Source organism: Epargyreus clarus, unplaced genomic scaffold (assembly GCF_041222505.1).
Source record: "Epargyreus clarus isolate Ecla_fem2 unplaced genomic scaffold, WU_Ecla_fem_2.2 ptg000011l, whole genome shotgun sequence".
NCBI lineage: Eukaryota > Metazoa > Arthropoda > Insecta > Lepidoptera > Hesperiidae > Epargyreus > Epargyreus clarus.
The window spans coordinates 7752672-7769811 of NW_027332219.1; the positions used below are offsets into that span (position 1 = coordinate 7752672).

Sequence of the window (17140 nt, forward strand, 5' to 3'; positions counted from 1 at the left end):
CTTAGATGAAAATAGAAAGAAAACTTTGAATGTAGTAGAACTCTTTGTGGTTCGACGCCGGCGGCACCACAACAGTGTTAAGCGCTGCCGTATTCAGATTTACATCGTGTGGTAAGGAAAATACATAAGTGTATTTTCCTTACCACACACATAGATTAGTAAAGATACTTCGCCGCCTTGAAATTGAATGAAGCCACCAACGGCTTATTTTAGTAAGTTCTTTTTTTGAATCCTTGACAAATAAAAACATTTTTAGAGAAAATTTACGAATAAATAACTAATTTACGTAATAATTACGTAATTTACGTAATAAATAAATAATTATTTCAAATATTTTAGGGACATTTTAGCACGGAGACGTGGCAAAACTTTTTTACGCAACTATTTCAATTCTCAAAACTGGGTACATTTTGTTGTTAGGAGTGAGTAATCTTTACTAATCTATGACCACACGGTAGGTCTATTAACGTATTCGAAGCCAACCTCACATCGGACGCAAATCTATCTCGTATGTGGAATTGATAGGGCGACAGTTGCCTAGCAACGGATTAAGGGGGAGGGGTGCGGAAATGGCGGTCCGCCCTGGGCTCCGGTCCTAGGAGGGCCTCCAAACACAGGAAAAGTTCATAAAATTAAATTAACTTTTTAGACTGGGAAGGCCCCATTCAAGTTTCCGCCCCGGGCCTCGGCGAGCTTAGTCCGCAACAGCAGTTGCCACTTACCATCAGTACCCTTACCAGGAGTTTTTACGTTTCGACAAATATGACTGCTTTGGTATTTGTTTACGTATTTGCCCATACAAATTCCAATCAGCGCCCCTAGCGGATTATGTCAGAACTAGGAAATCGTATGGGCCAATACGTATACCAATACCAAAACAGTCATATTTGTCGAAACGTAAAAACTCCTGGTAAGGGTACAGGTGACGGCATAGTCGCTTAGTATTTCTATTATGAAACAAATCTGGATTCATTGCGTTACTAAAAAACCGCGTCTGATAGTAAACAATTTATAATCAAAACAGTACAAAGGTAGCTCACAAGGTCTTGACGAGTATTTAACCAAGTTTATATGCTAGTCACTCAACATGTTGAGTTAGCTGAGTTATTCTTGGCTGTTTACTATAAAAACATTATATATTTAATTACGAATAGAAAAACGTTGACTTTTAACAATAGTTTTCATTCAAGAATTATAAACAAAAAATATAGGATTTTCAGTAAGTACCTAATGTATATTTTTTATAGTAGAAACGGAGTATGAACGATGTATCCTTAATGGATCTGTAATAGGATAAATGTCGGTTCAACCCCTGAGGACTAAGTTTGAACCCTTCAAACCGAGACATAACAGCGTTTAACACTGCTGTTGTGAGGCAGAAACAGGTGTGGCGGTGGTCTCGTCGGGGTCGAACTACAAAGGGTTTTAGCACCGTACGTTTTTTTATTTGCACCCAGACGAAAAAAGCACTAGGGCAACCCTGTGGTACATTATCGTGTAAAGATGTCGTAATCCACTTTATTTGACAGATCGTATTTGATATTCGAATTGTAACAAACGAAATCGATTATTATTTATTATTGATTTTTAGAGACAATTTTCGTCCGTAATGGATACATTTTTTTATGAAACTTATTATGTCAAAAAATATATCGCGACTTAAATATTTCAAGACTAAATAAGATAAATGACTAATTCAGAAATGATTTCTACGAGTGTTTGAAAATTTCTATGTATTTAAAAAAAAATGTTAAAGAAGCACTTTTGTTTCCAAGATTCCCGGGTATTCCCGATTTTCCAGGAATTCTGTCCAAAAATTCCTAATGTATTTTCCTTTAAAACCTACCTAAGGTAAGCTTTTAAATAACCAAAACTCGATCCAAACTAGATCAGCAGTTTCTGAGAAAATCGCGGACATACAATTTCTTTGCATCCTTATAGTGTTTGATCCTTATAAGCTATACTACTAGAGCGTAATATAATGCAGGATGTATTTCTTGTTAAAAATTATTTTGGTGGTATTAACACATTTGTTTTTGTGTATTTGTATTTAAATAAAATTGATCTCATGAAATATTTTAACTACAAGTTTGGAATAAAAGCAAATTTTCTGATTCATTGTATACAAATAACTAAAAATCCACATGTAAACATAGTCGTTGGCTTTACTTGAAATTTTTACATAAGTTACACCACTTTATCGTGTTTTATACATATTTTTATTCCGATTTTTCTAAGGAAAAAAACTTTTATTTACTTCCCTAATCCAAAAAAAAACGTGGCCAAGTTTAACAAGAATTTTACATGAATGAGTATTACATATCAACATAGATTTAATTATATTCAAATTACACCGTCTTCAAATAACAAATCGGTCTTGAACCAATTTTTTTATTCGCATTGGCCTATTAAATGTAGAAGTATGAAGAAACCATCAACAGTATTTCGACTGTATTACGATGGATAAAAGTCTAACATTGATTGACATTACTGAAGGTGATCATAGGTTTAAAAGCTAAATCATTTTGGATCTAATCACTCAGTAAATAAAGTTTAAAGTTTGAAACAAATTAGTATTGCATGGGATTATAACAGATTAAAACGTCTTGAGCCTAGGAAGTTCAGATTTCGACTAAATTTAGTTGTTACTAAATTAGTTTTTAACTTTAGTTTTGATTTCATAGAAACGCAAAATTCAACCACAGTACTTAAACACACAAAGATGTATACAAAGAAAGGAACCCAGAATCTCTAACGTCCGTAATTAATATTCAATCCATCCAATGTTTTTGTCTACCAAAGATTGTCATTTGACAATATCTTCATACAAGATAATCATATTTTGAATTGGATAGGTAGCTTATTAATAATTCGAATTAAACCAGCATTGATTTCAACTCGAGTACCAGGGCAACATAAAAGTAAGAAACAAAACTCACCTCCTCGACGGACTTCTTCGAGAATTCATTCATGGACACAATCCATTGCTGCACCAGTTCATTCACAATAACAAGATCATTATATAACCACGTCAATACATCGTTAACCCATTGCACACTCGCCGCGTCCGCGCCGGTGCAGCTCGGGATTATGATGCTCTGGTGTTTCTTGAGGGTGAGTTGTTCAGGGCCAGGGGACATGCGGCCCATGCGCTTTCTGGTCGCCGGCGGGGTAGCGGGAACGAAACTCGACGGTTTCGTGGGCTTAAACGCCCCACTTTTGATTTTCGCGCTCGTCGCTAGAACGCTGTCCGCGCTGGCGACGATTTCGTTCGTCGTTTTCTTCGGCTCATCGATCGGTTTTGGCTTAACCTCCTCTGTGGGTTTGGCTGCGAAGCGTCCGTACGCCCATTTCGCGATGCCGAGGAGTACTATTGAGAAGAGGATCCATATGAAGACAAGCATGACTAGGTTGTCCATAGCTGTGTCCATATAATCGAAGCTGCAGATAAGGTCATCCACTGCTTCGGCTAGGTCAGCCATAGTTGTCCATGGTGTTTGCCACCAAGCGGCGTTGCTCCCCGCCGCGCCACTCTCCGATACTGACTTTGCGTTCGAGCCCGACATTTTTTCTCTATTTCCGAACGTCCTATTTTTGGACCCAGCTCTGTCTCGCTTGCTCTCTTGCTTACGATGCGTTCAAGATTGCATTGTCATTACAAATCTTCAATACATTTCGGATTTCGTTCGTTCGTATCTATCGCGTTTTGGGTATCTCTGTCACATGTTTCCAAAACTCTGCAACAAAAATATTCCATTAGTTTCCATACGTTATCGTTGAGGAAAACTTAAATTTAAACACAGTTTAATAAAATAATGAATACACGACTAAAAACAGATTTTAATTATGTGTGTAAGTAAATAATTATGTTTCTTTTAAAAACACATGATTAAGGTAATATGAATTTAATTTTAAATTGAAATTACACCCGTGTTTATTTCTATAATGGAAAAGTTTTATTATAATGTACAAAAAGTGACTAAATAAATAAGTATATCAGACTAACTGGTCACTTTTCTTAAACTTAATATTACTTCATCATCAACCTATTACAGTCCCACTGCCGGCACGGGTCTCCTCTCAGAATGAGGGATTAGGCCATAAGTCCACCGCGCTGGCCAAGTGCGTGTTGGTAGACTTCACATACCTTTGAAAACATTTTTTTTAAGATTTCTCAGGTATACAGGATTCCTCACGATGTTTTCCTTCACCGTTTTAGCAAGTAATAATTAAGTTGTATAAAACGCACATAAATTTGAAAATCCAGTGGTGCCTGGTATTTGAACCTCGGACCCCTCGATCAAGAGGCTGAGTTTCTTAACCACTAGGCTATCACTGCAGTTTTAATATTAGTTGCGAAAAATAAATTCTGTACTGGATCAAAATATAAGGTAGTTTTAATTTCAGATGATATCAGGCAGAGCCTTGTAACAGCAGAGTTAGTATGTGTTTACAAGGTGTGGTGGTCGACATATTTATAGGCGTTCCAACTCCCTCTGGGGTAGCTATGTGTACTGTTGTCGACGTCAATGTCTTTGAGCGACTCGAGTGGGGCAGATGGGCTGCGTGCTCTTATACTACTTTATTTAATACTAGTTTTTGCCCGCGGCTTCACAAGCGTTTAAAAGAAAATAATATGACATACTAACATACATAATACTGAAAATTCGTACGTTTATTGGAATGACAGTGGCGCCATCTGGCGAAAATTAGTCGTACCAACTCTGAAACCTTCGTGGGCTAATGGACAACAACTTTGCTAAAGATCATCACTTGATTAAATGCATAGTTTACGATTAAATCCTTACTAATATCGATTAAAATAATCGATTGTTTTAGTGAAAAGATCGATTCTCCGATTAATCGATCTTAGATCGCCATCCTTAGTTCCCGTGGGATTTCCGGGATAAAAACTATCCTACGTCCTTTCTCGGGTCTCAGACTATCTTTGTACAAATCTTCATTAAAATCGGTACAGTGGTTTAGGCGTGAAGAAGAGACAACCAGACAGACAGACAGAGTTACTTTCGGATTTTTTTTTATAATATAAGAGTAGCAGACGAGCATGCAGTCCACCTGATGGTAAGTGGCTACTGCCGCCCATAGACATCTGTAATGCACCCCAGATAGGATTAGGTATTCCTACCTGAGGTCGGCCACAGATGCGCCGCTACCCCTGAGGACTAAGCTGGAACGCCTCGGAAAAGTCTGTCTCCCTTACCACACCCTTCAAACCGGAACACAGCAGCGCCTAACACTGCTGTTATTAGGTAGAAATAGGTGTGGCGGTGGTGCCGCCGGAGTCGAACCATAAAGGGTTCTACCGCCTTCCGGATTTATAATATTAGTAAGGATTATAAATAAAACCTTCAATACCTACTTAGGTATTTACCTTATTTAAAACACATATTTTAACAAATAACAATGAAGCCACGACTAGAAAATATGTGATAAAGTAACCAACATGGGAGGAACAAATTGATATTTTATGCATTCGTAACGGGATACAGAAATAGTGCGCAATGTCGATGTGCAAACAGTTTAGTTAAACTGGAAATTCTAGATGGAACTGTTCTGTGAGCAGTGGTTTGTTCGACCACTCACGCTTGGGTCCGGGATTCGAATCCCACATCCTTCCTTCAAAATTTTATAACTGAAAAGTCAGAGGTTCGTGCTTGGGAAATGCGTAGTGATAAACTCATTATTTTCCCACTGATGGGCACGGGTTTAATGTCAGATTGAAAGAGGTTTAGACCAAAGTCTGTCATGCCGCCCATGGGTAACTTGATACATTTCTGAAAACTTAGTATTTTAAAGAACTCTCAAGCTTGTAAGTTTCCTTATTGTTAAAATCCATCAAGCCGTTTGGGCTGCAGGGCATGACAAAGAATGGACACAAGCTCAAAAAACATTACTCTCCGCTATAAAAAAAAAAGTTTAATTTTCGAGAGTTGTCTAATGATAAAGTTAGGTTTGACCACAGAGTAAAAATGAGACATACATACGCTGGGTCGCAGAGTAAAAATGAGACAAACATATACTCGAAAAACATTACCCTCCGCAATCGCTCAAAACCATTTAATTTTTGTAAGTGGTCCAATAAGGTCATACGCTTTAATTTCATTATGACGTCATAGGTGCCGTCACACTGACCTTTAACAGTTAGTTAGTCCTAAGGATCCTTAGGATTGACATATGATTGGTTTCAGGTAGAGCGATGAAGGTGGTAGAACCTCTTTAAAATCTGCCAAGACGTCAGGGTATGACAAAGAATGAGACATACGCTCGAAAAACATTACCCTCCGCCGTCAAGAAAATCCGAAAGTGTTCTAATGATAAAATTAGCTTTGACCGTTTGGGCCACAGATTAAAAAATGAGACATACATATACTAAAAAACATTACCCTCCGCCGCCAGTAAAACCATTTAATTTTCGTAAGTGGTCCAATAAGGTCATACGCTTTAATTTCATTATGACGTCATAGATGCCGTAACACTGACCTTTAACAGTCACAGTCATCTATTGTCTAGACTTCGTACTAATTGACTTTCGGGGTTATATAAAAGTGTATCAATGGGTCATAATGCTGTTTGAATGTAACTCAATTAGTTAGTTGTAATTGTTAGTTATGTAGAAGATATATGTACTCGTAGCTCTGTGAATTGTTAAGATGTTAAACCTTAAGCTGAAGCAATTCTTCCGTTTCGGTGAATATGGACTAATTCCATATAAAGCGACTGTCAAATGTCTTAGTCCTAGGGATCCTTAGGATTGGCATATGATTGGTTTCAGCAGGCAGAAGGTGGTAGAACCCTTTGTGTTATAACTCCGGCGGCACCACCGCCTCACCTATTTCTACCTAATAATATCAGTGTTAAGCTCTACTATGTCCTGGTTGAAACGGTGTGGTAAGAGTAATACTCGCACTTATCGAGGCGTTTCAACTTAGTCCTCAGAGGTCGCAAGGGATCTTTGGCGATCCCGAATAATTCCGGACCTATCTGGAATTGATACTGATTATCTGAGATTGATATGCACGATAGTTTGCAACTTAAATATTATTAAAAGAACTGTGTCTCTTACCATACATTTACCATGCTCTTCAAATCAGATCAAAGCAATGCTTAACACTAGTTATGCAAAAATAGGTTTAATAACGCCTCCGCACAACAAAGAGCTCAATTTTCATAAGGCTATTACTATATAAGCACTAAGTTGATACCTCAGCCGGCAGACTGGCGACACGGCGACGCACCATCGTAATCGCTTCACAGAACTGGTAATCAATACCAGCCTTCTTGGCTACCGTCCAAAATAATGTAAGTGTAAGCTCTGTAAGCTAGGAAAACAACTTTCAGGTTTTGGAAACTAAAGGTTATCAACCTGTTAAAATCCAATTGGGCACAGTCGGGTCTTAGTCCATGCGAGTCAAGCGAATCAGTAGACTGCACACAACTTTGAGAACATTTTTAAAGAACTTGAAAGTATTGGTTTCACTGTAGTTTGTCCCTGTAGTCCCGGGACTAGAATAGGGCTACGGTATCCCATGCCTGTCGTAAAAGGCGACTAAAAAGGGGATTTCGGGATTGCGGGCGGCAAGAGTGGGAGCTCGAACCGTCCAACAAGCAACCCCGGGAAGGACGGCGGTGTGTGTGGTCGCATACCGTCGTAAACAGCAGGTGACCGGGAGGAGCGTAAATTTCTCCCCCAAGGGCAGAGCCCGATAGGGGCATCGCGCTCGGAGGACTCCGGTTGTGTTCCATCGGAGATCCCGGAGGACTCCGGTTGTGTTCCATCGGAGATCCCGGAGTTCTCCGCCAAGCGCTGAGGACGGCCACCGGGGGGGGTTTTAGTGCGGTAAGAATCCCACATAACCCCGTGCCGCTCCCACGGCATAGGGTACCTTTTGAAGGTTTCCCCCGCGTCAACAAAAAAATAAAATAAAAAATGGTTTCACTATGGTTTCTTTAGCCGTTAAAGCTAGTGATAATTAGTTTCTAACCCGCACATTCTAGGCTATCACCACTAGGCAGTGATAGTCTAGTGGTTGAGAAACTCAGACTCTTGGTCGAGGGGTCCGAGGTTCAAATCCCAGGCACCTCTGATTTGTCAAAGGTATGTGCGTTTCAGAATGGTCTAATCCTTGTCATTGTGAGAGGAGACCCGAGCCTATCAGTGGGACAGTAATGGTTTGATAATGAACCTGCACAGTACTTTGAAAAATCAGAGGTACGAAAGATTTGAATATCAGACTGCCTAATCAAGATATTGGTTATTGGACTATCTGGGCTATAACAAAGAATAAGGCTACAACGAAAAAATGTAATTTCCCTCCAAGCCTCCATAGGTTGACGAAAAACCCTTTAAAGTAGTCTCTGAAATAAGCCGAAAATCCCTAGGAAAAACAGCTTATTTATTCGACATATATATTTGGATGGATATACATAATAAGGAGTTATAACCTCTTTCTTATTATGGTCTATGGCCTCTCTTCACACATCCGAACACAGCTTAACACTTCCCTTATAAGGCAGAAATAGGTATGGCGGTGGTGCCCCCAAATCATGAAGGGTTCTAACTGCCTTATCTATGAGAGGGATGAAGGGATAAAGGATGTATATTGCGGAACCAAGGGGCGATGAATAACATAAATAAATAAGATGATACCGACCAATTCTTTTTGATATAGATATCGAGATATGGCCCTTTATTTCATATTCATATCTGATATCGACGAGATTCTCAATACAGCTAAATAAATATAATAAAGTATGGCTAGATAAGATACTGATTTTGTCAATAAGATTATCTAATATAATACCTCTTTTTCAGAATGGTCAAAAAACATCCATAGAAGATATTAGAGCAGAGTTTCTCAAATTTATTTGGTATTTTGCCTACTTTTCAAATAATTTGGGGAAAAATAGGAAAAAAGCCTGGAAAAAAGGGGCATTGCAATTTACTTTAGTAATACACCCCCATCTCCATTTTCCTTGAACATGTATGCTTTTAGCGCCCATGAGATGCGTTAACGCCTATGAGAAACACTGGAATAGACAGAGGCTGGTCCCAATTACCTTGGTACTCCTGAAGACTAAGTTGAAAAGCTGCGTTTAAGTGATTTTATAAGACAGACGGTAATTTGTGGCGGTGGTAATACCGGTAATACCCGAGTCCTACTACCAATGAGCCACCAAGGGCCAAAGGCTACCAAGGGCCACCACCTTTAGAGTGCATATATGAAATGGTTTTTCATAAAAATCTTGGAATTTGAAAACTTCCGAGTCAGAATATAAATAAATACTAAGAAGAAATTCGCTATGATGAGTAAGAATTTAAACCATGAATCTTGTAGACTGTAGTACACATGACAATAATCCTAATATTAGATTAAGTTTGATAAAGATTCTTGATAAAGAGATAAAAGATTTCGAAATATATCTCTTAAGATTAATAGTTTTCAGCTAAAAGATTCATATTCAGGATTATGTTGGAACGCCTCGTATTAGTGTCTTCCTTACCACACCCTTCAAAGCAAGCACACAGCAGCGCTAACACTGCTGTTATGTTGTGCTAAGCAGAAATAGGTACGGTGGTGGTGCCGGAATCGAATAACAAAGGGTTTTACCACATCCGAATCCATCCAAATAGTATAACATTCTACACCGTATGCCATGGGCACATACTTAAACAAATGCAAACATAGAACCCAGAACAGAAATATAAATTCATTAGTAGATTTTGTCTGGCCCGGGATCGAACCCGGGACCTTGCGCCTTAGACCGGTATGGTAACCGCTCTGCCACCCAAATCATCTTAAATCTACTACTACCTTATGTACTAAACTATTATTTGAGCACCGTAAAACTATTTACTATTTTTGCCTATTGCCTTAAATGTCTTAGGTAAAACTTTTTACTACTTTTTGGCCATTTGTCTTGTCTTATCAGAAAAACATTCTTGCCGCCAAGCAACCAAATGACCGCAACCATAAACAATACGTTACGAGTGTTACGACCGATTGTCTACGGCACAAAATGGCGGCGTTCGTCCTACAATGGGGACGAAGGTTATGTAATATTGGATGAGTATTTTTACAAAGAAGTATTGACTAAGTTTATTTGGTTAAAAATGAAGTAGACAATTGAGGAGCTTAGTATGCAGTTTACTTGATGTATTTGGTCACCGCTTCCTAAAGTCCTCAGGTGCGCTTTACCCTTGAGGACTAAGCTGAAGCGCCTCGTAAATGAGAGTCTGTAGTTCTCTACTCTCTATATTTAAGCAACAAATAGCAATAAATCTTAGCAATAAATCCCCGCTAAAAAGTTAAACAATTACATAAATGGATATTACAAGTAGATGATATACCTATTTCGGCTTTATAACAGCAGCGCTGCTGTATTTTGGTTTTAAGAGTGTGGCAAGAGAGACATTGAAGGCGTTCCAACTTAGACTTCCAAGATAAAACCGACTCTGCGGCCGACCTGAGGTAGAACCCTTTTTTAAGGTGGTAGAACCCTTTGTGGTTCGACTCCTGCGGCACCACCGCCACACATATTTCTGCCTCATAACAGCAGTGTTAAGCGCTGATGTGTTTTGGTTTGAAGGGTGTCATAAAGGAGACATACTTTTCCCAGGCATTCCAGCTTAATCCTCAGAAGTAGGGGCGTATCTGTGGTCGACCTCAAGTAGGAAAATCTAATCTTATTTAGGGTTGATTACAGATGTCCATGGGCGACAGTATCTTCTTACCATCAGATGGACAGCATCGTCGTCTGCTACTCCTATATTATATAAAAAAAAAATCTTATCTGGGGTTGATTATAGATCTCCATGAGCGAAATGCCACTTACTTCTTTGAGATAACCTCTTTCCTTTGAGAAGTCTGTTAATAAAAGTAAGACATTTGAGATTATGACTATTATACGTATTTCGGAGTTTATTATGAAAACACCGACTATTATTTGTCCAGAATAGATACTATCGATTACATCTAGGCCAAAGTGTCTAGCCGGTACATATGTGCTATATATGGTACACACACAAGTTTGTCTGACTCACAACATGACGCATCTGAGATTTACACATGAACATCACAGAGGTCATCCACGCTCATGACAGTTTTCTTAGTAAATAGACATAAGGTGTTATCAACACCATTAGCATATTTTATACAAATAAATATAGCAGTGATAGCCTAGTGGTTAAGAAAGTCAGCCTCTTGATCAAAGGGTCCTAGGTTCAAATCCCAAGTCCGCACCTCAATACACATTTTAAGAATTTCTTGCATCTCTCAATCTTGTTTCCTTTCACTGATAATGCAAGCAATAAATAATTTCTGAGGCGAACTTAAAGAAATATAGGCGCGTGTCTAGAATTTGACCCTAGAAGCCGATAACAACTTTAGCTATCATTGCTTCTTTAGGATTCCGTACCCAAAAGGTTAAACCAGACCATATTAGTTACTAACTACTAAGCCTCCGCTGTCTATCCATCTGACATTTCACCAACATTGAAATTAAACTAGAGTAACTATCCCGGTATAACTTTACTCTGACGATTTATTCGATGGTTAAATTCAATTTCGTTTCACCACGTTAATCTACAGATATCTTACTCCCGCATAGTTACTCTGTGACGTTGAACGAATGAGTTGAATGTATGCATAATGCACCCAAGTAAAACAGACCGTTTGATGTATACTTGCACAATAGCGCTGCGTGTTTTTAAATTTGTTCGGATAATACGTTTTTCTGACAGTTGAGTTGACGGTGATCCCGGACGCGCTTTTTGATTTTTTGAACTTTAAAGTCTTATGTTTTTATTCGCCATACAAGAAAACACACTAGACACACATATACACTTGTAATTTTTATAATACATATACATACATTTGGTGGTAGAACCCTTTGTGGTTCGACTTCGGCGGCACCACCGCTACACCTATTTCTACCTAATAACAGCAGTGTTAGGCGCTGCTATGTTCTGTTTTGAAGGGTGTGGTAAGGGAGATATACTTTTCCCAGGCTTTTCAGCTTAGTCCTCTGGGGTAGCGGCGCATCTGTGGCCGACCTCAGGTAGGAATATCTAATCCTATCTGGGATTGATTACAGATGTTCATAGGCGGCAATATCCACTTACCATCAGGTGGACTACATGGCTCATCTGCTACTGCTATACGTATTATATTTAAAAAAGTAAACACTTTTATAACTGACAAATACTAAAAATAATGACAAATGCTACGATTGCTACGGAACCCTTCAAGTGTGAGTTCGACATGCATAGCCAATTAGTTATTTAAAGCTGATTCAAATATAATATAATTTGGTATGTTTTCATTATAACATCATACCAAATAAACTAACTTGCGTTCCGAGGTCCCAAGCCTGGTTAAGATGACATCATCGAGGTTAAGTAGCGATAACCATTGAATTTTAATGTAACGGATAAAGGTTAAAAACGTAATTAAAATCACGAACACGGGTGTTGTTTTAATTTTTACTAGACTGCGGAGGGTTTTTTTTATAATAAAGGACTAGCAGACAAGAAATCCACCTGATGGTAAGTGGCTACTACCGCCCATCGACATATCGATACCTTAATTAGCGAATCAGCCAACTCCGCTTTTTGTCAAAATGTTTTTTTTTTTATTTATTTTGACAATAAATGGCGTTGAACGAAATCAAAATAAATAACAAAAAAAAACATTTTGACAAAAAGTGGAGTTGGCTGATTTGCGAATTAAGGTATCGATATGTAATCAACCCCAGGTAGGATTATATTCCTACCTGAGGTCGGCCACAGATGCGCTACTACTCCTGAGGACTAAGCTGGAACGCCTCGGAAAAGTATGTCTCCCTTACCAGACCCATCAAACCAGAACACAGCAGTACTTAAGACTGCTGTTATAAGCAGAAATAGGTGTGGCGGTGGTGCCGCCGGAGTGAACAACAGAGAGCTCTACCACCTTCCATAGCCACCTTCAAACAAATGTAGTTGATTTCATGTAGATTGTGAGGTAGGTATATTACGATTTGCTCATTCTCATGATTTTTTAAGCAAAATATTGAGTTTGCATATAGCATTTCTAGTAGAAAGAGATTTATACCCAGCAATCTATATCTATAGTAATAATAATAATAGAAGCTGCGTGTTTCTGTACATATAATAGTTTGCAAGTTTGGCAAAGGGAGATCTCCCTGTGGGCTAGGTGAATATTCCCGGGGAGCGGCCGTGCCCCGACAGTCTCAGTACAGTACCCTTACCATGAGTTTTTACGTTTTGACAAATATGACTGTTTTGGTATTTGTTTACGTATTTGTACATACAAATTCCAATCAGCGTCCCTAGCGACTTGTATCAGAACTATAGTGTCAGTAACGTAACATTAAATGTCTAAATTGACAAAATGGCGCTTTATGTTTTGTCTCTCTTTTTTGCGAACATGTGAGGCAGACAAAAAGACTTGAGCACTTACCTATGTTACGTTTACTCAGTCTACTGAAGCAAACGGAACAGAATATTGGATTGAGTATACGTAACGTAAAATTGTTGGATGTTTAGATAACTCATGGTAAGGGTACAGAGCTGCTATACATATATTATATACATATATTATATACGAGAGAATAAGTAATTACAGCAATTTCAATTTCATTTAAAGCTTCTAGTGTATCTTTGTTTAGTTGTGTTTAAAATCGCATCAACTCTAAAGTACTGGACAATTAGTTTTTATTTGATTTAAATAGTCTACTCTGTCGAAAGTTATGAGGTATTACAATTTAAACTGATTGTATAATTAATGTTATATTATATTCTACGAGTACATTCACAGCTCGTAAAATATAAACACGTTTCAGTCACATAATTTAAAGGTATGTTCACTTATTTCGACGTATATTTTAACATAACAATTAAACATAATTAACGTGGACTTTAACCGTTAACCGATAGCGTCAAGATTGTCGTTAAAAGGTTGGTTAACTTGTACTAAAGGGCCCGGTTATATACTAGATATCAGTCATAGTTATGTGGGTCAAAGTTGTAAATTAAAGTACAGTTATTTCATGTTTTTTTAGATAGTTATCGCCAAACAGCTAGTCCGCTGAAGTTGTTGCGAGCTGGTGTAGTCATACAATTTGCTATGGCGACGCGATTCATTTCTGTATTCAGAGCGGACTAGGTGTTTACGCGGACGCTATTGATATAGTAAACGAGCTTGCAGTCCATCTGATTGTAAGTGGTTATTGTCGCTCATGGACGACTGTAATCCACTCCAAATTCTACATAACGCCGATCACAAATGCATTATCACTCATCATCATCCACCCTTTACTGTCCCACTGCTAGGCACGGGTCTCCTCTTAGAATGAAAGGGTTAGGTCATAGTGTTTTTTTTAATAATATAGGAGTAGCAGACGAGCATGCAATCCACCTGATAGCAAGTGGCTACTGCCGCCCATGGACATCTGTAATCAACCTCAGATAGGATTAGATATTCCTACCTGAGGTCGGCCACAGATGCGCCGCTACCCCTGAGGACTAAGCTGGAACGCCTCGGAAAAGTCTGTCTCCCTTACCACACCCTCCAAAACGGAACGCACCAGGGCCTAACACTGCTGTTATGAGGCAGAAATAGGTGTGGAGGTGGTGCCGCCGGAGTCGAGCTACAAAGGGTTCTACCACCTTCAAAGTCCAACGTCTGTAAAGCTAGAAAGGTCAAGTCGGCAGAATAACTCGTTTTATATCTCAAAATTTAGTGCTCATTTAGTGCTAATTTAGTGCTGATAACAGATATTTGGTGCTGTGATAGGGGGACTAAAAATGAGAACACTGCTAACTTTTCATTAAGCTAGCAGTGTACCATTCGTGACCGCGCTATGATACAGTTGGAGCGAGAGGCACATCAGCTAATAATTTAGTGCTCAATTAGTGCTGCCTGTACAAGCAAACAGATTTTTCAAAAAAAAATTTTTCAATTTTTAAGTATAGATAACTGCTGACATAACGATACGAGCAATCATAGAGCTGAAAGAGCCTTTCTAGCTTTACAGACGTCAAAGTCCACCGTGCTGGATAAGTCCGTATTGTTAAGACTTCGAATAACTTTTTTTTTTAAGATTTCTTAGATATGCAGGTTTCCTCACAATATCTTCCTTCACCGTTTAAGCAAGCAAATAATTAATATCTAATACGCACATAACTTTGAAAAATCAGAGGTGCGTGCCTGAGATTTGAACCTCGGACTCCTCGAGCGAGAGGCCAAGATTCTTAACCACTAGGCTATCACATATGAAGCGACTATCTTAGTCTGTGGCAACGCAACTTCAGGTAATACCCCCGTTCCACATGAACTTGGTTACAGATGTCCATGGACGGCAGTTATCACTCACCATCAGGTCGACTGCGTGCTCATTTGCAACTTCAATCTTATAAAAAAACCTTTTTGGATTGTTAAATAGTTTTATGAAGTCATAGATTAGTAAAGATTACACATTCCTAACAAAAAAAGTAAACAGAAAAAGTAACCAGTTTTGACAATTGAAATTGTCACTGTCATCTATTTTCGTGACTGAAAAATATTAAAAAAATGTAGTTTTTAGATTTATATTTAGATTTTTCATTTACGAATGAAACGATATTACTCAGCACTTTTTCTTCGATTTTGTTTTTTTTTTGCACCACTTAACTGCGCATGTCGGCATTGTTACGCGTAAATTACACCATGACAGCCATTAAATGGCTGGCAGGACTGTCAGCTGTTTAAGCCATTTAATGGCTTCCTTCAATTACAAGGCGGTGAGATACGAGTATCTATACTTCTCTATGTATGAAGCACATTAAGTATAGATGTATGGTATCAAGGTGATACGCTATGCAAATAAGGGCAAACAACTTATGCACTTGAAAACTAAGTGAGTCATGAGTTAATCGTTGATACATAATAATATAAAGATAATCTATGGCACACAACACACACAGACAATTACTCTAGCCGTTTACGCATTAGGATGCAAAAAATAACGTATTATTACAGATAAAATTACGTTTCTTTATCATTTTAAATCATTTTTAAATGCGTAATGTTCCTTTTTCATATTTTTATTTTTTATTCTATAGCCTACATCACATTTCTGAAACTCCCGCCAAAAGATATTTTTATAAGATTAGCCCGACGTCGAACTGATATAAATATACTATTAATTTGAGAACAAAATAAATATGAGAATTTAAAAAGGGCATTATTCAAATTATTTTAAAATAACACAAAAAATATTTTCATTAATACGTATAACGAATTAAACATGCCTGGAATGTATTGTTATTGTTATCGACGCCGCAAATAAAATAAAAACGAAAATAAAAACAAACAACGGCAATGACACACTCAGCCAGCGATAAAAAACAAACTTACTTCTAAATTCAAAAGTTCACACGCGCGGCAGACGAGGTCACATTTATTTTTCTATACATAAAGCCGATCGCACACGACATACACGACCGACGCGTACCACCAAAACGGAAAGACTGGCTCAAAACTACATGAATACAACCTACAATACACTGATATATGAACGAAAACATTTACGCGTCTTTACAAGGTTATTTTCAACGAATTAATAGCTCATAAAATGTTCAAGTGCTTTACAAATAAAAATATACAATATCCAGTACCTACCGAAACCATGAATTACCATTATTTTTAAAATACTTTCGTATATTTGTGAATATGTGTATATTAGCATGTGTAAAACAAGACGTTCTAATTTCGTTTTAACTTACGGCATAAGCTTGCAATGGAATACAAAGCGTCCCAACTTGGTTTTTATGATGGAGACGTATCTTTAGCTTGTCCCATTGCCCGTTTTTAAACAAAAAAAATAATAAGTTTTTTTTGTTACAAATAAATGTAATGATTTTTAACCTACTTCCCAAAGAAGAGAGGTTATCTATTCGACACGTGTATATGTATATACATATATTTTATGTTAATGATAATAATAATAGATACATAGACAAACAGAACAAGAAAACAAATTACATATGTTTAGATTTCGGCCCGAAGACATGTACCTACAGGAATAATAACTAAATAATATCAATCATTTAAATGTATTCATATTAATTTATACTTCC

The 17140-nt window shown here is 37.9% G+C and overlaps 1 protein-coding gene across 6 annotated transcripts in view; it reads right to left on the reverse strand.

Moving 5' to 3' along the window:
- Nucleotides 1–16527, reverse strand: part of LOC140745932 (uncharacterized) — a 62364-nt gene extending 45837 nt beyond the window's left edge. For all 6 annotated transcript variants that reach the window (XR_012102719.1, XR_012102718.1, XM_073077900.1 and 3 more), the window contains exons 1-2: nt 16419–16527; nt 2940–3737 (exon numbers count right to left, since the gene is read on the reverse strand). Coding sequence is in view for 4 of the 6 variants with exons in the window: in XM_073077900.1 (XP_072934001.1) it covers nt 2940–3566 (627 nt within the window). In the remaining 2 variants the exon portion in view is untranslated. The remainder of the gene's footprint in view (nt 1–2939; nt 3738–16418) is intronic.
- Nucleotides 16528–17140: the final 613 nt, after the last annotated feature.